We start from the raw sequence: 22653 nt of genomic DNA, 5'->3' as shown, positions 1-22653 counted from the left end.
GGATACAAAATTAGCGCACAGAAATCTCTGGCATTCCTATACACTAATGATGAAAAATCTGAAAGAGAAATTATGGAAACACTCTCATTTACCATTGCAACAAAAAGAATAAAATACCTAGGAATAAACCTACCTAAGGAGAAAAAAGACCTGTATGCAGAAAACTATAAGACACTGATGAAGGAAATTAAAGAGGATACAAGCAGATGGAGAGATATACCATGTTCTTGGATTGGAAGAATCAACATTGTGAAAATGACTATACTACACAAAGCAATCTACAGATTCAGTGCAATCCTTATCAAACTACCAATGGCATTTTTCACAGAACTAGAACAAAAAATTGCACCATTTGTATGGAAACATAAAAGACCCCAAATAGCCAAAACAATATTGAGAAAGAAAAACACAGCTGGAGGAATCAGGCTCCCAGACTTCAGACTATACTACAAAGCTACAGTAATCAAGACAGTATGGTACTGGCACAAAAACAGAAATATAGATCAATGGAACAGGATAGAAAGCCCAGAGATTAACCCATGCACATACAATCACCTTATCTTTTATAAAGGGGGCATGAGTATACAATGGAGAAAAGACAGCCTCTTCAATAAGTGGTGGTGGGAAAACTGGACAGCTGCATGTAAAAGAATGAAATTAGAACACTTCCTAACACCATACACAAAAATAAAATCCAAATGGATTAAAGACCTAAATGTAAGGCCACTCTAAGACTCTTAGAGAAAAACATAGGTAGAACACTCTATGACATAAATCACAACAAAATCCTTTCTGACCCACCTCGTAGAGAAATGGAAATAAAAACAAAAATAAACAAATGGGACCTAATGAAACTTAAAAGCTTTTGCACAGTAAAGGAAACCATTAACATGACTCAAAGATAGCCCTCAGATGGGAGAAAATATTTGCAAATGAAGCAACTGACAAAGGATTAATCTCAAAATATACAACAGCTCATGAAGCTCAATATCAAAGAAACAAACAACCCAATCCAAAAATGGGCAGAAGACCTAAATAGACATTTCTCCAAAGAAGATATACAGATTGCCAACAAACATATGAAAAGATGCTCAACATCACTAATCATTAGAGAAATGCAAATCAAAACTACAATGAGGTATCACCTCACACCAATCAGAATGGCCATCACAAAAAATTTACAAACAATAAATGCTGGAGAGGGTGTGGAGAAAAGGGAACCCTGTTGCACTGTTGGTGGGAATATAAATTGATACAGCCACTATGGAGAACAGTACGGAGGTTCCTTAAAAAGTTAAAAATAGAACTACCATATGACCCAGCAATCTCACTACTGGGCATGGACCCTGAGAAAACCATAATTCAGACAGAGTCATGTACCACAATGTTCACTGCAACTGTATTTACAATAGCCAGGACATGGAAGCAACCTAAGTGTCCATCATTGGATGAATGGATAAAGAAGATGTGGCACATATATACAATGGAATATTACTCAGCCATAAAAAGAAATGAAATTGAGTTATTTGTAGTGAGGTGGATGGACCTAGAGTCTGTCATACAGAGTGAAGTAAGTCAGAAAGAGAAAAACAAATACTGCATGCTAACACATATATATGGAATCTAAAAAAATGGTTCTGATGAACCTTGGAGTAGGACAGGAATAAAGACACAGACGTAGAGAATGGACTTGAGGAATGGGGATGGGGAAGGGTAAGCAGGGACGAAGTGAGAGAGTAGCATTGACATATATACAGTAGCAAATGTAAAATAGATAGCTACTGGGAAGCAGCTGCATGGCACCGGGAGATCAGCTCGGTGCTTTGCAACCACCTAGAGGGGCCGGATAATGAGGGTGGGAGGGAGACGCAAGAGAGAGGGGATGTGGGCTTCCCTGGTGGCGCAGTGGTTGAGAGTCCGCCTGCCGAGGCAGGGGACACGGGTTCGTGCCCCGGTCCGGGAAGATCCCGCATGCCGCGGAGCGGCTGGGCCCGTGAGCCATGGCCGCTGAGCCTGCGCGTCCGGAGTCTGTGCTCCGCAACGGGAGAGGCCACAACAGTGAGAGGCCCGCGTACCGCAAAAAAAAAAAAAAAAAAACAAAAAAAAAAAAAGAGAGAGGGGATGTGGCAATACATGTATGCATATAGCTGATTCAGTTTGTTATAGAGCAGAAACTAACACAACACTGTAAATTATACTCCAATAAAGATGTTAATTATACTCCAATAAAGATGTTAAAAATAAATAAATAAATAGGGGATTATGAAAATGATTAGTTTCATTACTAATTACCTGATTCTGAATTTGCAGTACTCTTTGGTTTTGGAGAAATACTTGGGTCTGCTAACATCATCATGCTAGAATAAGAACAAATTAATGGGATTCTTTTACTCTTTCAGTAACTTTTGAGAATCCTCAAATAATACTTAAAGACATTTGTATGCAATCAATTATCCTATAGAAAAAATAAAGCTAGTTAGAAAAAATGCTAACATATCTATATGAACAAATAGTTTCATAATAAAGGGCAATATACTTATACATTCATCAGTGTGAGACAATACGTGTAGAGGACAAAGCATAGTATTTAGAATCAGACAGACCTTGATTTAAAGCTCAGTTCTGCTACTTATACTTCAGTGGCCTTGGGAAAGTTACTTTACCTGTCTTGAGTCTTGATTATCTCATTTATGGAAAAGGAATAGCAATCTTGTTTTCCAGGATTCATTTTTTTTTAAAGAAATGATATCTCATTACCTTTTTACAGAAAACATTTATTTATTATTTATTTATTTATTTATTTATTTTGGCTGTGCTGGGTTTTAGTTGCGGCATGCAGGGTGTTCTTTGCGGCAAGCAGGATCTTTTTTTTTTAGTTGCAGCATGTGGACTTCTTAGTTGAGGTATGTCGACTCTTAGTTGCAGCATGACTCTTAGTTGTGGCATACATGTGGGATCTAGTTCCCCAACCAGGTATCGAACCCAGGCCCCCTGTATTGGGAGTGTGGAGTCTTACCCACTGGACCACCTGGGAAGTCCCTTGTTTTCCAGGATTCTTGTGGTAAGGATCTCAAGTAACATTAGAGATAATACTTTAAAAAAATTAATACTCTGTTCTATTTTATACTTTCACAAATGAGACTGCCCCCAATCCTATCCAAATGTGTAAAAGAGGATTAGCTATTACAAGAGGAATACAAAATAATCAAAGCTCAGCCTTTGACCACCAAAGTGGAATTTCTGAGTCCCCAGCAAGAGAGTGGAGTTGAAAACTAAATGTGAGAAGATGATTTTTAAATTCCTATTACTGCTTTAGTGAAAAGTTGAACTCAGTAAGCAAAAAAGTATTTTATTCCTTCATATTTCCCCTTTAAATTTATCCTGTTAAAAACTATAATTCAGAAAGACACATGCACCCCCATGTTCATAGTAGCACTATTCACAATAGCCAAGACATGGAAACAACCTAAATGTCCATCAGTAGATGGACAGGTAAAGAAGATGTGGTACATATATACAATGGAATACTACTCAGTCATAAAAAAGAACAAAATAATGCTATTTGCAGCAACATGGATGCAACTAGAGATTATCATACTAAGTGAAGTAAGTCAGAAAGAGAAAGACAAATACCATATTATATCACTTATACATGGAATCTAAAATATGACACAAATGAACCTATCTATGAAATAGAAACAGAATGACATACATAGAGAACAGAGTGGTGGTTGCCAAGGGGGAGAGGATTGGGGGAGGGATGGAGTGGGAGGTTGAAGTTAGAAGATGTAAGCTTTTATATATAGAATTTATAAACAACAAGGTCCTACTGTATAGCACAGAGAATTATATTCAATATCCTATGATAAACCATAATGGAAAAGAATATTTTAAAAAGAATGTATATATATATATATATATATATATAACAGAATCACTTTGCTGCATAGCAGAAATTAACACATTGTAAATCATCTATACTTCAATAAAAAATATTGGAAAAAAATCAGATACAAAAAAATTAATTCATCCTGTCAAAATAGTACTTTCTTGCCCCTTTCAGGTGTATTCTGTTGCTTTTGTGGTATTCTCTGGCCTATAAATAGTCATTTTTAGGTAATAAAAAGCCCAGCATAATATCACAACACTAAACTCTTATTATCCAACTTAAACCTCTTCCTTTTCCCAACTTAGGTCTAATTTAGACTCGTAACCTGCAGTGAGGAAAGCAACCATCGCTGTTTTTTCCCTCTATTTCTTGCTCTTTTTCCTTCCCCATTTGTTAACTACTCTTTAGGATCCTTTGGCATTGGAGTAGCAGGAAGGAACTGTAGGAAAGGTCTTTCTTGATCTTAACTGATACTATTATAATATGTCCTTGGTGCCCTTTGGGCATGACAGATAACCAAATGCTGACTCTTTCAAACCTGAAGTAGTTTTTTTTAAATAAATTTATTTATTTTATTTTTGGCTGCGTTGGGTCTTTGTTGCTGTGCGCGGGCTTTCTCTACTTGCAGCGAGTGGGGGCTACTCTTCTTTGCGGTGCGTGGGCCTCTCACTGTGGTGTCTTCTCTTGTTGCTGAGCATGGGCTCTAGGTGCGCAGGCTTCAGTAGTTGTGGCTTGCAGGCTCTAGAGTGTGGGCTCAGTAATTGTGGTGCACGGGCCTAGTTGCTCTGCGGGATGGGGGATCTTCCTGGACCAGGGCTCGAACCTGTGTCCCCTGCATTGGCAGGCGGGTTCTTAACCACTGCGCCACCAGGGAAGACCAAACCTGAAGTATTTTGAAGGGTTCGGTGATAAGATTTCCCTATCTCTGGGGCTCTCTCACTTGCTCTTTATGATGTCCTCAGCTTTTCAATTTGATGGTAGAATTTTCAGTCTCTTTCAGTCAAGTTTATTTTGTCCTTTCCAGGAAGTCGTATTGGGCATGATCCCTTTCAAGATGATCCCTTCTGTGGGATCTATGTCTGACATCTGGGCAATATGCACAAATCTTTGCTGTGCCAAACTCTGAAAGTATTTCTAGTGTCCCCTTTATCAGCCATTCCAAAGCATCTAACAGACCTTCTTGCTTTTAGCTTTACCAGGTGTGAGTCAGAAACCAAATTCCAGGGAACATATGTTGAACTTTCCAAATGGATCTCTGGGAGCTTCTCTCTTGTGTTGAGGTGAGGGAGAAGTTTCCCCCTCTCCTTGCATATGACACCAATAACTCTTATCAAAGAAATAAACATTCTTGATCATTTCATCCTCTCAGTGCATTCTTTGTCTTTTCTTAAATAGCTTAGAGATTGGTGATGGTCTAATGTTGAAAGAATTAGGTTTTGATCTCACTTATTACAAATTCTACATAGATGGTTCTACACAGAATAGGGGATGGGGTAATTGTCATTTTTATTTTGTTCTCATCTATTAAGGTCACTGTCCAAACTCTAAGACTACATGAAAGCACATTTAACATCCTGATACATTCCTCAAGGTCCTATTAACATATATAGATTAAGTCTTGTGGACAGAACCACAGAGTTTTACATGAACTACAGAGTTTTACTATAAGAACTCATGTGACCTAAGACAGATCCCCCCTCTACGCTTTCCAGCCTAAAGGTTTATTGGAAAGAGAAAGGGGACAGAGGCTTAGGAAACAAGCAGTTAGACAATGGGGACTGACTTCTCTCCTTCAAGCCCAAAATCTGGAGGTGGGGGTAAGAGGTGTGATGATGACATTAGAAGAGGTGAAGAGAAAGCCCAAAGTAGAGGGCATGTGCCACACTCTCTGTTTAGAACTCTAGGAGAAAACATCCACACAAGGTAGAAACTCAGCATAAAAATAAGAGCTTGGGATACTCAGGCAGAGAGGAGGCCTCAGCCCTCCTAAGAGTCCCTTAATTCCTGTATACTGTAAACTAGTTCTCAAGGTTCCACATACCAAAGGCAATGCAGAGAAGGTGGTCAAATTTAGAACCAAAATACCTGGCATAGGGCTGTTGTGTCTAGGTGAGTTTACCACGAAGGTTGTAGAAAGGCAACTAAGTCAAAATCTGGATGGAGGACTTCAATGAGACTTAAGGGGTTTGGGACGGCAATAAAAGCTAAGGTGAGGAAAACTCAGCAATGGAGGACTTCAGGCCCAAAATACGGCTGTAAGTTCATCAATGAACTAGTCTTGAAACCTGCAGCACAAATCAGTAAAAATTCAGAGACAACTTGTGGATCCCAGACACCCTCAAGACCCAACTTCACCCATCCCCCACCTCTGGTCTATACACCTATATTTAGGGTGACGATTTGTCCAAACTGGGACCTTTCTGAGAGTAAAAGGAGGCTCTATAAAAGATTATGTGAGAACAGCAGGCATGTACTAGGACTGTCCCAGGCAAATCAAGAGGTATGATCATCCTCAGGAATATGGAGTGGGAGAAAATCTGAAAGACTCAGCTTTTACCCAGAAGAGACTTTTACCTGGAAGTAACTGGATGGCATTAATAACTTTATCTCATCATTTCCCTGCTAAACAGGGGAGAAAGGTGATCAAAGCCCGTGAGAAGTTTAGATCAGTTATTTTAAAAAATAAATCAATAAAGCTATATTTTCTTAATAATTTATCCTTAGAATTTTCATTGTTGTTCACCAAGGAAGAATAATTCACCCAAGAATAAAAGTCACTGATTTTCTTTTCTTCAGAAATTTCTCATCATTTAGATGCAAGCATAACTATAAGGAGCCTATCACACTAAAACTATTCTTTTCTCACTCTAAACACTTTCCCAAGGGAACAACTATGCTTTCAGCCCAGAACCTTTCCCTTGTTTTCCAGGCTGGGATATACAAATGCCTGCTAGATATCTCCACTTCAAAGTGCTGTAGGTATTTCAGTGTTTTCCAGACCTGTCACTCCAACTCACTCTTGCTTTTCTATTTGTGTTCCTTCACGTAGTGAATGAGTCATCATTCATCCTATTTCCTAAGTCAGAGGGCTGAGGGTCATCACAGACTCCATCTTCCTCTCTTAACCAACCAGTCATTAACAACAGTTGATTATCACTCTTGAATTGTTCTCAAGTTTTCCTTCTAAGCAATCCTTGCCACTAAAGTTCAGGTCCTAATCATGCCTCACTTGGAATGCCACAATAGTCATCCCTTCAATCTAATCACTCCTAATCCATCTTCTTCTTTGCTGCAAGAGTGATTGCACAAGACAGAAATATGATGCATATGTTTGCGAAGAGGTAGGATGACTGGCAAGAATTTTGGTTGGGTAATTTAAAATTCCACAGAAATTTTTGCTCAGCAGTTTATCAGTCCTTGCCCCCACACACTCAGCAACACAAAGTACCAATACTATAGATCCTCATCAAAGAAGACCACATTGTACTGTCTACCATTTAATTTTGGTATAAACAAAATCTGGTTATATCTATATCGTCTATTAAAAATTATATCTCCTTGGCTTCCTTGGTCCTAACTTTTTCTTTTTTAACAGATTTATTGATATAATTCACATACCATATAATTTACTAATTTATAATTTACCAATTTAGAGTGTGTAATTCAATGGTTTTTAGTATATTCAGAGAGTTGTGCAACCACCATCACAGTCAATTTTAGAACATTTTCATCACCCCAAAAAGAAACCCTATACCCACTAGCAGTCAATTCTCATTTCCTTCCAAACCTCCCAGTCTTAGGCAATCATTAGTCTGCTTTCTGTCTCTACAGATTTGTCTATTCTTGCTATCTTATATGAATGAAACCATAAAATATGTGGTCTTGTATGACTGGCTTCTTTCAGTTAGCATAATATTTACAGGGTTCATCCATGTTGTAGTGCATATCAGAATTTCACTTCTTTTTGCTGTTGAATAACATCCCATTATGGATATACCATATTTTATTTATCTATTCATCAGTAGATGGATATTTGGATTGTTTCTACTTTTTGGCTGTTATGAATCAACTTGCTGTGAACATTCATGTACAAGTTTTTGTGTACACATAGTTTTCATTTCTCTTACGTATGCAAAACTAGGACTGAATTGCTGGGTCACATTTGGAGGAACTGCCAAGCTATTTTCCAAAGCACCTTCACTATTTAAAATTCTCATCAGCCATGTATGAGAGTTCCAACTTCTCCACATCCAAGACAATACTTGTTATCTGTCTCTTTGATTATAACCATCCCAGTGGGTGTGAAGTTCTATCTCAATGAAGTTGATTTGCATTTCCTGAATGGATAATGATATTAAGTATCTTTTCACGTGCTTATTGGCCATTTGTTTATCTTCTATGGAGAAATGCCTGTTCAGATGCTTTGTCCATTTTTAAATCAGGTTATTTGTCCTTTTATTGTTGAGTTGTAAGAGTTCTTTACATACTCTGCATACAATTCCCTTATTAGATATATGATTTGCAAATATTTTCTCCCATTGTGTATACTGTCTTCTCACTTTCTTGATGGTGTCTCCTGACTTTGTTTTTAAACTTGTATGAATTTTGTGTAAGTTCTTTCAACCTTTGAAGATTAGGTGTTAAAAAAATCATTATATTTTACAGTCCTACTGAAAATCTTTCATAGGCTCTCATCATATTCAGGAAAAAATAAAAATACCAGCTCTTAAGGTATTCATGATCCAGAATGTGACCACGTCCTTGAACATCTCTCCCACATACCTTACCCTTCAGTCTACATGCCCTAAGCCAAACTCACCTGCCCCTGGTAATATGTTTCTCCTCAGTCTTCCCCATCTTAATAAATGGCAACTCCATCCTTCCAGTTGCTCAAGCCAAAACCATGGTGTTAGCTTTGACTACTTTCATACTTCACCACTCAGTCCTTCAGTGGATCCTCTTAGTTCTGCTTTCAAAATATATCCAAAATCCTACCTCTCACTATCTCCCCTCTTGCCACTCTGGTCCATATTCCAATATTTCTTGCCCAGATTAGGGCAGTAGTCTCCTAACTATAATTTCCCTAATTCCTTGCCTCATCATAGTCTATTCTCAACACAGCAGCTAGCATGATTCTTTTAAAACATAAGTCGTATCATATCATCCTTCTAAACCCTTCAAAGGCCTTCCAATTCACTTATATTTGACTAAAATGCCTTATATGATCTGGCCTCTTGCTTCTTCTCTCACTTTATCTCTTACCTCACTCCTCCTCCCTCACTTCACACCAGGAGCCCAGGCCTTCTTGCCTCAGGGCATGGCTCCAGCTATTCCCTCTACCTGGAATGCTCTTTTCTCCAATGAGTTACACAGCTTGCTCTGTCTCCTTCCTTAGGTCTCTGCTCAAATGCTGCCTTTTCAATGGTGAGTCTCGGACCACACTACTTAGAAGAGCAAATCTCTATCCCAATACTCCCTAGTCCCCTATTTTGTTTTATTTTTCTCCATAGCATTCATTACCATATAGCATGGTATAAATTTACTTGCTTATTTATTTATTGTCTATCTCCTCCAACTAGAATGTGGACTCAAAGAAGGCAGAGATTTTGTTTTTAATCAATTTTGTTCACTACAGCAATTAGATAGATAGACAGACAGACAGATGGATAGTTAGCAAATATACCTCCAGCAATCAGAACAGTTCTGGTATACAGTGAGTCCTCAACAAATATTGAATAAACAAACATCTGAATTTGTGGGTTACCAATCATACTTGCTACATAACTATTAGTACACAAAGTTTTAAAAGCACAACAACTTTTAAACTGTTAGTTCTTACACTTTTCTATGGCATTTCTGATAGTCTTCTGAAGAGGTACCTAAGAAAGGAAAAAAAAATAATCTATTAGAAATATAATTCAGGGGAGGGTAACCAAGATGGCAGGATAGGAGAATGTGGAACTCACCTCCCACAGCAAACACATCAAAAATACATATACATGTAGAAAAATTCTCATGGAAAACTAACTGGAAACTGGCAGAAAAACTCCTATACAACCAAAGCTGTGAGACAGATCTCCACATAACCAGGTGAGATGGAAGAAAAAGGCACTGGGTCAGGACTTGTGCCCCTGGGAGAGATCTGTAAGGAAGAAAAGGTCCACATGGGTGGACCCTCGCCCTGGGGAGCAAGCAAGACAAGCCCAACCTGGACATCACAGTCCTTGGGTCCTGTGCACAGGAGACAAGTGCCCTGGCCTGCTGGGAAATCTGCTGAGACAGACAGAAGGGCTGGAAAAGCCTAGACTCTACCTTAAGCAGTACACACATTCTGGCTTGCTAACAATCAGGGCAAAGAGAACCTCATGGCACTTCCCAACTCAAAGGGGCAAGTACCCCAGCCCCACTCACTCCACACTATAGCCTGGCGTAGGTTCTGGGCAAAGACTTGACCTAGCTACCCAGAGACAGACCAGGGTGCCTGGGGTGTGATCCGGGTTGAGCTGTGGTGGGTACTGTCAGCATGCACATAGGGTGGCATCAAAAGAGTGTGCAGTGGTTAAGCCCTGAACTTTGAGCACATAGGCCTTGGGAGAGGGCTCCATCTAGCTAGGCAGAGACCACCAAGAGGGCGTGGAGTGTGATCTGGGTGGAGCCGTGGAGGCCATTGTCAGCACACTCAGGAATAGGTGGTGGTTCAGCTCCCAGTGAGAGTGCCCTGGCTCCACCTATTCCACACCACACCTTAGTGGTAGATCTGGAGCAGGCAGGTCTTGGGAGAGGTCTGCCACAGAGGCAGCCCAGATCTCAGGAGGAAGCACAGCCACCTCAGTTCCTATATCCACAATGCCCTGACCACCAGGCCCAGCCTATGTCACACCACAGCCTTGCACTATATCTGGGACAAATACAACAGAGAAAGGGACGTGAACTTAAGCAGCTTCTGAGCAGAATCACAGATGCCTACACAGGTAGCACACAGGTCCTCTGTGACTGAAGAAGCCTCACTTGCTTTGGGGCAGGGGACAGACTCAAGGGCAACAGAGACCCAACCCTCAGAGCTTCTAATCCAACAACTGGGGAGCAGACCTGCCTCTGACAAAGTGGTGATAGCCACTGAGCAGAGAGGAAGCCCTGCCTCACATTCTGCATAGGCTCTAGATACTCTAGCATGAACCACACCCCCTATCAAGGGGATAACAGCCAGCAAAACCTGAGGAAGGACATGGCTGTGTCTATACCAAAACCAGCCTTTGCACCAAAACATTGGACACACACAGCCTGCACCAGGATGCTCCCACATGAAAACACCCTTTCAAGACCATAGTAGATAACTGTTTCTCTTAAATTAATAGAGACAAAGTTAAGTAAAATGAAAAGTCAGAGGAACTACTCCGAATTAAAAGACCCAAGATCCTCTGTAAGAAAAAAACAGTGAAACAGAGCTCACCAGTCTACTAGACATTGAACTCAAAAAGGTGGTAATAGGGCTTCCCTGGTGACGCAGTGGTTGAGAGTCCGCCTGCTGATGCAGAGGACACGGGTTCATGCCCTGGTCCGGCAAGATCCCACATGCCGCGGAGCGGCTGGGCCCGTGAGCCATGGCCGCTGAGCCTGCGTGTCCAGAGCCTGTGCTCCACAACGGGAGAGGCCACAACAGTGAGAGGCCCGTGAACCGAAAAAAAAAAAAAAGGTGGTAATAAAAAGGCTAACATAATTAAGAAAGATAATTGATAGAAATGCAGATCACTGTAACAAGGAACTAGAAATTATAAAAATGAACCAATCAAAAATGGACAATTCAATTACCAAGATAAAAACCAATCTAGAAGCAATGAATAGCAAACTAAATGACACAGTAGAAAAAATAAGTGATCTGGAAGATAGAATAATAGAAATCACCCAATCAGAACAGCAGATAAGCAACAGGGGTGCAGAGGGCAAAGCAGAGAGATTCCCGCACAGAGGATCGGTGCCGACGGGCACTCACCAGCTCTAGAGGCTTGTCTGCCCTGCCAGGAGGGGTGGGGCTGGGAGCTGAGGATCGGGCTTCAGGGCTTCGGGGTCAGAGCGCAGGGAGAGGACTGGCGTGAACACAGCCTGAAGGAGTTAGTGCACCACAGCTAGCCGGGAGGGAGTCCGGGAAAAAGCCTGGACCTGCCGAAGAGGCAAGAGACTTTTTCTTCCCTCTTTGTTTCCTGGTGCGTGAGGAGAGGGGATTAAGAGCTCTGCTTAAAGGAGCTCCAGGGACGGGCGTGAGCCGTGGGTATCAGCGCCAACCCCAGAGACGGGCATGAGACGCTAAGGCTACTGCTGCCGCCACCAAGAAGCCTGTGTGTGAGCACAGGTCACGCTCCACACCTCCCCTCCCAGGAGCCTGTGCAGCCTGCCACTACCATGGTCCCGTGATCCAGGGACAACTTCCCCGGGAGAAGGCACAGCGCGCCTCAGGCTGCTGCAACGTCACGCCCGCCTCTGCCGCCACAGGCTCGCCCCGCATCCGTACCCCTCCCTCCGCCTAGCCTGAGTGAGCCAGAGCCCCCGAATCTGCTGCTCCTTTAACCCCGTCCTGTCTGAGCGAAGAAGAGATGCCCTCCGGCGACCTACACGCAGAGGCGGGGCCAAATCCAAAGCTGAACCCCAGGAGCTGTGCGAACAAAGAAGAGAAAGGGAAATTTCTCCCAGCAGCATCAGGAGCAGCGGATTAAATCTCCGCAATCAACTTGATGGACCCTGCATTGGTGGAATACCTGAATAGACAACGAATCATCCCAAATTGAGGAGGAGGACTTTGAGAGCAAGATTTATTATTTTTTCCCCTTCTCCTCTTTTTGTGAGTGTGTATGTGTATGCTTCTGTGTGAGATTTTGTCTGTATAGCTTTGCTTTCACCATTTGCCCTAGGGTTCTGTTCGTTTTTTTTTTTTCTTTTTTACTTAAAAAATTTTATTTTTCTTTATTTTTTATTTTAATAAATTTATTTTATTTTATCTTACTCTATTTTTAATTTTATATTTTCTTATCTTTCTTTCTCTCTGTCTTTCTTTCTCTCTCTCTCTCTCTCTCTCTCTTTCTTTTCTTTTCTTGTCTTTCTCCTTTTTCTCCCTTTTATTCAGAGCCGTGAGGATGAAAGGCTCTTGGTGCTGCAACCAGGAGTCAGTGCTGTGCCTCTGAGGTGCGAGAGCCAACTTCAAGACACTGGTCCACAAGAGACCTCCCAGCTCCACGTAATATCAAATGGCGAAAATTTCCCAGAGATCTCCATCTCAACACCAACACCCAGCTTCACTCAATGACCAGCAAGCTACAGTGCTGGACACCCTATGCCAAACAACTAGCAAGACAGAAACACAACCCCACCCATTAGCAGAGAGGCTGCCTAAAATCATAATAAGGCCACAGACACCCCAAAACACACCACCAGACGTGGACCTGCCCACCAGAAAGACAAGATCCAGCCTCATCCACCAGAACACAGGCACTAGTCCCCTCCACCAGGAAGCCTACACAACCCACTGGACCAACTTTAGCCACTGGGAACAGACACCAAAAACAACAGGAACTACGAACCTGCAGCCTGCAAAAAGGAGAGCCCAAACACAGTAAGATAAGCAAAATGAGAAGACAGGAAAACACACAGCAGATGAAGGAGCAAGATAAAAACCCACCAGACCTAACAAATGAAGAGGAAATAGGCAGTCTACCTGAAAAAGAATTCAGAATAATGATAGTAAAGATGATCCAAAATCTTGGAAATAGAATAGAGAAAATGCAAGAAACATTTAACAAGGACCTAGAAGAACTAAAGAGGAAACAAGCAACGACTGACAACACAAGAAATGAAATTAAAAATTCTCTAGAAGGAATCAATAGCAGAATAACTGAGGCAGAAGAACAGATAAGAGACCTGAAAGATAAAATAGTGGAAATAACTACTGCAGAGCAGAATAAAGAAAAAAGAATGAAAAGAACTGAGGACAGCCTCAGAGACCTCTGGGACAACATTAAACGCACCAACATTCGAATTATAGGGGTCCCAGAAGAAGAAGAGGAAAAGAAAGGGACTGAGAAAATATTTGAAGAGATTATACTTGAAAACTTCCCTAATATAGGAATGGAAATAGTTAATCAAGTGCAGGAAGCACAGAGAGTCCCATACAGGATAACTCCAAGGAGAAACACGCCAAGACACATATTAATCAAACTATCAAAAATTAAATACAAAGAAAACATATTAAAAGCAGCAAGGGAAAAACAACAAATATCACACAAGGGAATCCCCATAAGGTTAACAGCTGATCTTTCAGCAGAAACTCTGCAAGCCAGAAGGGACTGGCAGGACATATTTAAAGTGATGAAGGAGAAAAACCTACAACCAAGATTACTCTACCCAGCAAGGATCTCATTCAGATTTGATGGAGAAATTAAAACCTTTACAGACAAGCAAAAGCTGAGAGAGTTCAGCACCACCAAACCAGCTTTACAACAAATGCTAAAGGAACTTCTCTAGGCAAGAAACACAAGAGAAGGAAAAGACCTAAAATAACAAACCCAAAACAATTAAGAAATGGGAATAGGAACATACATATTGATAATTACCTTAAATGCAAATGGATTAAATGCTCCCACCAAAAGACACAGACTGGCTGAATGGATACAAAAACAAGACCCATATATATGCTGTCTACAAGAGACCCACTTCAGACCTAGGGACACATACAGACTGAAAGTGAGGGGAAGGAAAAAGATATTCCATGCAAATGGAAACCAAAAGAAAGCTGGAGTATCAATTCTCATATCAGACAAAATAGACTTTAAAATAAAGACTATTACAAGAGACAAAGAAGGACACTACATTATGATTAAGGGATCGATCCACAAAGAAGATATAACAATTGTATATATTTACGCACCCAATATAGGAGCACCTCAAAACATAAGGTAAATACTAACAGCCATAAAAAGGGAAATTGACAGTAACTCAATCATAGTAGGGCACTTTAACACCCCACTTTCACCAATGGACAGATCATGCAAAAGGAAAATAAATAAGGAAACACAAGCTTTAAATGATACATTAAACAATATGGACTTAATTGATATTTATAGGACATTCCATCCAAAAACAAAAGAATACACATTTTTCTCAAGTGCTCATGGAATGTTCTCCAGGATAGATCATATCTTGGGTCACAATTCAAGCCTTGGTAAATTTAAGAAAATTGAAATCATATCAAGTATCTTTTCCGACCACAACGCTATGAGACTAGATATCAATTACAGGAAAAGATCTGTAAAAAATACAAACACATGGAGGCTAAACAATACACTACTTAATAACGAAGTGATCACTGAAGAAATCAAAAAGGAAATCAAAAAATACCTAGAAACAAATGACAATGGAGACACGACGACCCAAAACCTATGGGATGCAGCAAAAGCAGTTCTAAGAGGGAAGTTTATAGCAATACAATCCTGCCTTAAGAAACAGGAAAAATCTCGAATAAACAACCTAACCTTGCACCTAAAGCAATTAGAGAAAGAAGAACAAAACAACCCCAAAGTTAGCAGAAGGAAAGAAATCATAAAGATCAGATCAGAAATAAATGAAAAAGAAATGAAGGAAATGATAGCAAAGATCAATAAAACTAAAAGCTGGTTCCTTGAGAAGATAAATGAAATTGATAAACCATTAGCCAGAGACATCAAGAAAAAAAGGGAGAAGACTCAAATCAATAGAATCAGAAATGAAAAAGGAGAAGTAACAACTGACACTACAGAAATACAAAAGATCATGAGAGATTACTACAAGCAACTCTATGCCAATAAAATGGACAACCTGGAAGAAATGGACAAATTCTTAGAAATGCACAACCTGCCAAGACTGAATCAGGAAGAAATAGAAAATATGAACAGACCAATCACAAGCACTGAAGTTGAAACTGTGATAAAAAATCTTCCAACAAACAAAAGCCCAGGACCAGATGGCTTCACAGGCGAATTCTATCAAGCATTTAGAGAAGAGCTAACACCTATCCTTCTCAAACTCTTCCAAAATATAGCAGAGGGAGGAACACTCCCAAACTCATTCTACGAGGCCACCATCACCCTGATACCAAAACCAGACAAGGATGTCACAAAGAAAGAAAACTACAGGCCAATATCACTGATGAACATAGATGCAAAAATCCTCAACAAAATACTAGCAAACAGAATCCAACAGCACATTAAAAGGATCATACACCATGATCAAGTGGGGTTTATTGCAAGAATGCAAGGATTCTTCAGTATACGCAAATCAATTGACATGATACACCATATTAACAAACTGAAGGAGAAAAACCATATGATCATCTCAATGATGCAGAGAAAGATGCAGAGAAAGCTTTCGACAAAATTCAACACCCATTTATGATAAAAACCCTGCAGAAAGTAGGCATAGAGGGAACTTTCCTCAACATAATAAAGGTCATATATGACAAACCCACAGCCACCATCATCCTCAATGGTGAAAAACTGAAACCATTTCCACTAAGATCAGGAACAAGACAAGGCTGCCCACTCTTTTTTTTTTTTTTTTTTTTTTTTTTTTGCGGTACGCGGGCATCTCACTATTGTGGTCTCTCCCATTGCAGAGCACAGCCTCCGGACATGCCGGCTCAGCAGCCATGGCTCACGGGCCCAGCTGCTCCGCGGCATGTGGGATCTTCCCGGACTGGGGCACGAACCCGTGTCCCCTGCATCGGCAGGCGGACTCTCAACCACTGCGCTACCAGGGAAGCCCCCTCACCACTCTTATTTAACATAGTTTTGGAAGTTTTAGCCACAGCAATCAAAGAAGAAAAGGAAATAAAAGGAATCCAAATCGGAAAAGAAGAAGTAAAGCTGTCACTGTTTGCAGATGACATGATAGTATACATAGAGAATCCTAAAGATGCTACCAGAAAACTACTAGAGCTAATCAATCAATTTAGTAAAGTAGCAGGATACAAAATTAATGCACAGAAATCTCTGGCATTCCTATACACTAATAATGAAAAATCTGAAAGTGAAATTAAGAAAACACTCCTATTTACCATTGCAACAAAAAGAATAAAATATCTATGAATAAACCTACCTAAGGAGAAAAAAGACCTGTATGCAGAAAATTATAAGACACTGATGAAAGAAATTAAAGATGATACAAATAGATGTAGAGATATACCATGTTCTTGGATTGGAAGAATCAACATTATGAAAATGACTATACTACCCAAAGCAATCTAAACATTCAATGCAATCCCTATCATACTACCACTGGCATTTATCAAAGAACTAGAACAAAAATTTCACAATTTGTATGGAAACACAAAAGACCCCGAATAGCCAAAGCAATCTTGAGAAAGAAAAACGGAGTTGGAGGAATCAGGTTCTGTGACTTCAGACTATACTACAAAGCTACAGTAATCAAGACAGTATGGTACTGGCACAAAAACAGAAAGATAGATCAATGGAACAGGATAGAAAGCCCAGAGATAAACCCACGCACATATGGTCACCTTATCTTTGATAAAGGAGGCAGGAATGTACAGTGGAGAAAAGACAGCCTCTTCAATAAGTGGTGCTGGGAAAACTGGACAGGTACATGTAAAAGTATGAGATTAGAACACTCCCTAACACCATACACAAAAATAAGCTCAAAATGGATTAAAGACCTAAATGTAAGGCCAGAAACTATCAAACTCTTAGAGGAAAACATAGGCAGAACACTCTATGGCATACATCACAGCAAGATCATTTTTGACCCACCTCCTAGAGAAATGGAAATAAAAACAAAAATAAACAAATGGGACCTAATGAAACTTCAAAGCTTTTGCACAGCAAAGGCAACCATAAACAAGACGAAAAGACAACCCTCAGAATGGGAGAAAATATTTGCAAATGAAGCAAATGACAAAGGATTAATCTCCAAAACTTACAAGCAGCTCATGCAGCTCAATAATAAAAAAACAAACAACCCAATCCAAAAATGGGCAGAAGACCTAAATAGACATTTCTCCAAAGAAGATATACAGACTGCCAACAAACACATGAAAGAATGCTCAACATCATTAATCATTAGAGAAATGCAAATCAAAACTACAATGAGATATCATCTCACACCAGTCAGAATGGCCATCATCAAAAAATCTAGAAACAATAAATGCTGGAGAGGGTGTAGAGAAAAGGGAACACTCTTGCACTGCTGGTGGGAATGTGAATTGGTACAGCCACTATGGAGAACAGTACGGAGGTTCCTTAAAAAACTACAAATAGAACTACCATACGACCCAGCTATCCCACTATTGGGCCTATACCCTGAGAAAACCATAATTCAAAAAGAGTCATGTACCAAAATGTTCATTGCAGCTCTATTTACAATAGCCAGGAGATGGAAGCAACCTAAGTGTCCATCATTGGATGAATGGATAAAGAAGATGTGGCACATATATACAATGGAATATTACTCAGCCATAAAAAGAAACAAAATTGAGGTAGTTGTAGTGAGGTGGATGGACCTAGAGTCTGTCATACAGAGTAAATTAAGTCAGAAAGAGGAAGACTAATACCATATTCTAACACATATATATGGAATCTAAGAAAAAAAAATGTCATGAAGAACCTAGGGGTAAGACAGGAATAGAGACACAGACCTACTAGAGAATGGACTTGAGGATATGGGGAGGGGGAAGGGTAAGCTGTGACAAAGTGATAGAGTGGCATGGACACATATACACTACCAAACATAAAATAGGCAGCTAGTGGGAAGCAGCCGCATAGCACAGGGAGATCAGCTCGGTGCTTTGTGACCACCTAGAGGGGTGGGATAGGGAGGATGGGAGGGAGAGAGACGCAAGAGGGAAGAGATATGGGAACAGATGTATATGTATAACTGATTCACTTTGTTATAAAGCAGAAACTAACACACCATTGTAAAGCAATTATACTCCAATAAAGATGTAAAAAAAAAAAAAAAAAAAGAAAATCACCATGAGATGAACACCACAGTAAGAACTGTGGCAATCAAGTTCTTCTGATGAATGGTAATATCAGTGAATGAAAGTTTGAGGAGATACAGGACTTATGGAGTCTCAAACTATGTTTTTCTAGGTATTTATTAACTACAGAGGGAAACTAGTAACTTTACAGTGGAGAAAACCAGCAGATACCACCTTAGTCAAGTGAAGTTTAACATCACCAATAATAAGGTATATGTACTGACATTAAGAATTCCTTAATACAACATCATTTCTGTGGTGTTCTTATCAAAAATTGCATAATCTCTTTCCAATCATGAGAAAACACTAGACAGATTCAAAGTGAGGGACATTCTACAAAATAACTGATCAGTAATCTTCAAAAGTATCAAGCTTATGAATGAGAAACACTGAGGATCTGTCACAGATCTCAGTAGACTAAGGGAGAAATAACAATCTAATTCAATGTAGGATCCTAGATAGGATCCTGAAACAGAAGAAAAGACGTTAGTGGAAAAACTGGTGAAACGTGAATAAGGTCTGTAGTTTAGTTAAGTTTCATACCAATGTTAATTTCCTGATTGTCACCATTGTATTACGGTTGTATAAGATAATGTTTCAGAAAGCTGGATGGGAGGTATATGGGAACCCTTAGTATTACTTTTGCAACTTTTCTGCAAGTCTAAAATTCAAAATAAATGTTTTAAAAAAGTAAACCCATATGTACTTAAGCTACTTACTATTAGTCAGATATGACGTGTAGCCAAAGGTAATCCTAATCAATGAATTTAGCTTAGAAATCATTCAAAAGAAAAAATACTTTGCTTTTCCAATATAGACAAGGGTTTCCCCTTGTGACATGAGGAAAAAGAATATGAAACTTACCTAAAATCGCAGAGAGGTTTGAAAACTGTAGTGCCTTCTCTATTGGTACTGCTTTAGTGGTGTCCAAAAGAGTGGAATTCTTACATGGCATGTTTTCTTCCAACATGGGACACTCCCAATCTAAAAAAGCAGGGAGAAATGGCACAAAATTTTGAACAACAGCACACAAGTGGCAGATTACCTTTTTCTCCTCAACTTAGGTCCCCAGCCCATACCAAGCTATGGTAATTGAAGAAAGTTTGGGTGAGACAGAGAAAAAAAGACAAGCCTTGACGGCATCAAGATATTAAATAACCTTTGGGCTATTGCAGTCCCCTAACACTCTTATTTCCATTTCCCCACCTTTCCCATTGTCCTCATATTATTATATCACATATTTAGGCCAATATTCAATGTAGACATAATGATGATAAATTGCCATAAAAATCCTAGTTTTTACTCTTGTGGTATATACCATGACCACCTTTTTTTTTCCTGGAGTCAATAAAAGTCTTGTTTGTTTAGTTTTCTCTGTATTTTTCATCTATTTAATCCTAAACTCTACCAAATTGTATAAATCCATTCTGTTTATTCCATCCTCAGATGTTCTGAAATTTCATAATGTTTTGTCTTCGTGTTTTTCATCTATTGTGCTAGGCACAGTATGGCCCTTTTAACCCAGAAATCATATTCTTTAGCTGTAGAAAGTGTTCTGGAATTGTATTTTAGATAATTTTCTTCCTTCTGTTTATTTCATTATCTTTTTCTGGAACTCCTATTATTTGATATTAGATTTCATATATTGCTTCTCTAACTTACCTTTTTTCTCCATTTTTTGTGTTTTCCTCCTGATTTTTTTTTTCCTGGGAAATCTCAACTTATCTTCTAATCCTTCTATTGAGTTTTCCATTCTACTACTGCATTTAATTTGTTCTCTGAATATTCACCCCCCCTTTTTTCCCACAGCATCCTATTCCTATTCAATGGATGCAATATACATTTTTTTTTATCTCAGTGAAGGTTTTTTCCCCAGTATCTTCCTTGTATTCCTATTTCTGCTTGATTTCTTCTCTTATATTTAATTTTATTATGGTGGGAACACTTAACATAAGACATACCCTCAAATTTGTAAGAGTGCAATAGAGTATTGTTAACTATAGGCACAGTGCTGTGCAGCAGATTTCTAGAACTTATTCATCTTGCATAACTGAAACTATACCTGTTAAAATAGCAACTCCCCACATCCCTTTCTTCCAGGGCCCTGGTAACCAACATTCTACTCTCTACTTCTATGAATTTGACTTCTTTAGATATCTCATACAGGTGGAATCATATAGTATTTTTCTTCCTGTGACTGACTTATTTCACTTACCATAGTGTCCTCAAAGTTCTTCTATAGTGTTGCATATAGCAGGATATCCTTCTTTTTTTTTAACATCTTTATTGGAGTATAATTGCTTTACAATGGTGTGTTAGTTTCTGCTTTATAAAAAAGTGAATCAGCTATACATATACATATATCCTGATATTCCTTCTTTTTTAAGGCTGAATAATATTCCATTGTATGCATATACCGTATTTTCTTCCTCCATTCATCCCTCAATGGTCACTTAGGCTGTTTCCACATTGGGTTATTGTGAAAAAGGCTGCAATGAACACGGGAGTGCAAATATATCTTCTAGATCCTGACTGCAATTAGTTTGAATGAACACCCAGAAGTGGGATTGCTGGATCGTATATGGTAGTTCTACTTCTAATTTTTTGAGTAACTGCGGTATGGTGTTCCAGTGCAGCTTCACTATTTTACATTCCCATCAACAGTGTACAAGGGCATCCAATTTCTCCATATCCTTCCCAACACTTTTTTTTTTAAATAATAACCATCCTAAGAATTGTGAGGTGATATCTCACTATGGTCTTGATTTGCATTTCCCTAATGGTTAGTGATCTTTTCATATACCTGTTGTCAATGTGATTATCTTCTTTAGGGGAAATGTCTATTCAAGTTCTTTATCATTTTTAATCAGGTTATTTGGATTTTTTTTCCTTTTGAATTGTGGGAGCTTCCAATATATTTTGGATATTAATCCCTTATCAGATATGTGGTTTGCAAATATTTTCTCCCTTTTTATAGGCTGCCTTTTCACCCTGTTGATTGTTTCTTCTTCTGTGCAGAAGCTTTTTAGTTTTATCAAGGCTCACTTTTGTTGCCTGTGCTTTTGGTGTCACATAAAGAAATAACTGCCAAGACCAATTGCCATGAAGATTTTCCCTTATGTTTTCTTCTAGGAGTTTTACAGTTGCTGTTCTCACGTTTAAGTCCTTACTACATTTTGAGTTGACTTTTCTGTATGATATAAGGTAAGGGTCCAATTTCATTCTTTTGTATGTGGATATCCAGTTTTGCCAACATCATTTGTTGAAGAGACTATTTCTCCCACATTGTGTATTCTTGGCACTCTTGTCAAAGATCAGGTGACCATATATTTATGGATTTAGTTTTGGGCCCTCTATTCTGTCCTACTGGTCTATATGTCTGTATTGCCAGTACTATAATGTTATATTTACTGTAGCTTTGCAATATATTGATACTTTGAAATCAGTTAAGTGTTGATTTTCTGTCCAAATGTTCTATCCATTATTACAAGTGGGGGTACTGAAGTCTCCTACTATGATTGTATTGATGCCTATTCCTACCTTCATTTCTGTCAGTGTTTGCCTCATATGTTAGGTGCTCTGATGTTGGGTAAATATTTATGCATAATTGTTACGTGTTCCTGATGAATTGACCCTTATATAATTACAAAATGTCCTCCTTTGTCTCTTATAATAGTTATTGACTTAAAGTCTATTTTTATCTGATATAAGTATCGCCCCTCCTGCTCTCTTTTGGTCACCATTTTCA

The 22653-nt window shown here is 39.2% G+C and overlaps 1 protein-coding gene across 1 annotated transcript in view; it reads right to left on the bottom strand.

Moving 5' to 3' along the window:
- MEIKIN (meiotic kinetochore factor) overlaps positions 1-22653 on the bottom strand; it is a gene marked incomplete at both ends in the record, with an annotated part of 121732 nt that overhangs the window by 84071 nt on the left and 15008 nt on the right. The window contains 3 exons of the mRNA XM_079701562.1: positions 2293-2357; positions 9729-9768; positions 19770-19889. Of these exons, the coding sequence (XP_079557688.1) occupies positions 2293-2357; positions 9729-9768; positions 19770-19889 (225 nt within the window). The remainder of the gene's footprint in view (positions 1-2292; positions 2358-9728; positions 9769-19769; positions 19890-22653) is intronic.

Source organism: Hyperoodon ampullatus, assembly GCF_949752795.1.
Source record: "Hyperoodon ampullatus genome assembly, chromosome: 4".
NCBI classification, from domain to species: Eukaryota; Metazoa; Chordata; class Mammalia; order Artiodactyla; family Ziphiidae; genus Hyperoodon; species Hyperoodon ampullatus.
The sequence above is the reverse complement of the archived record's forward strand: the minus strand, read 5'-3'. Positions and strand labels throughout refer to the sequence as shown.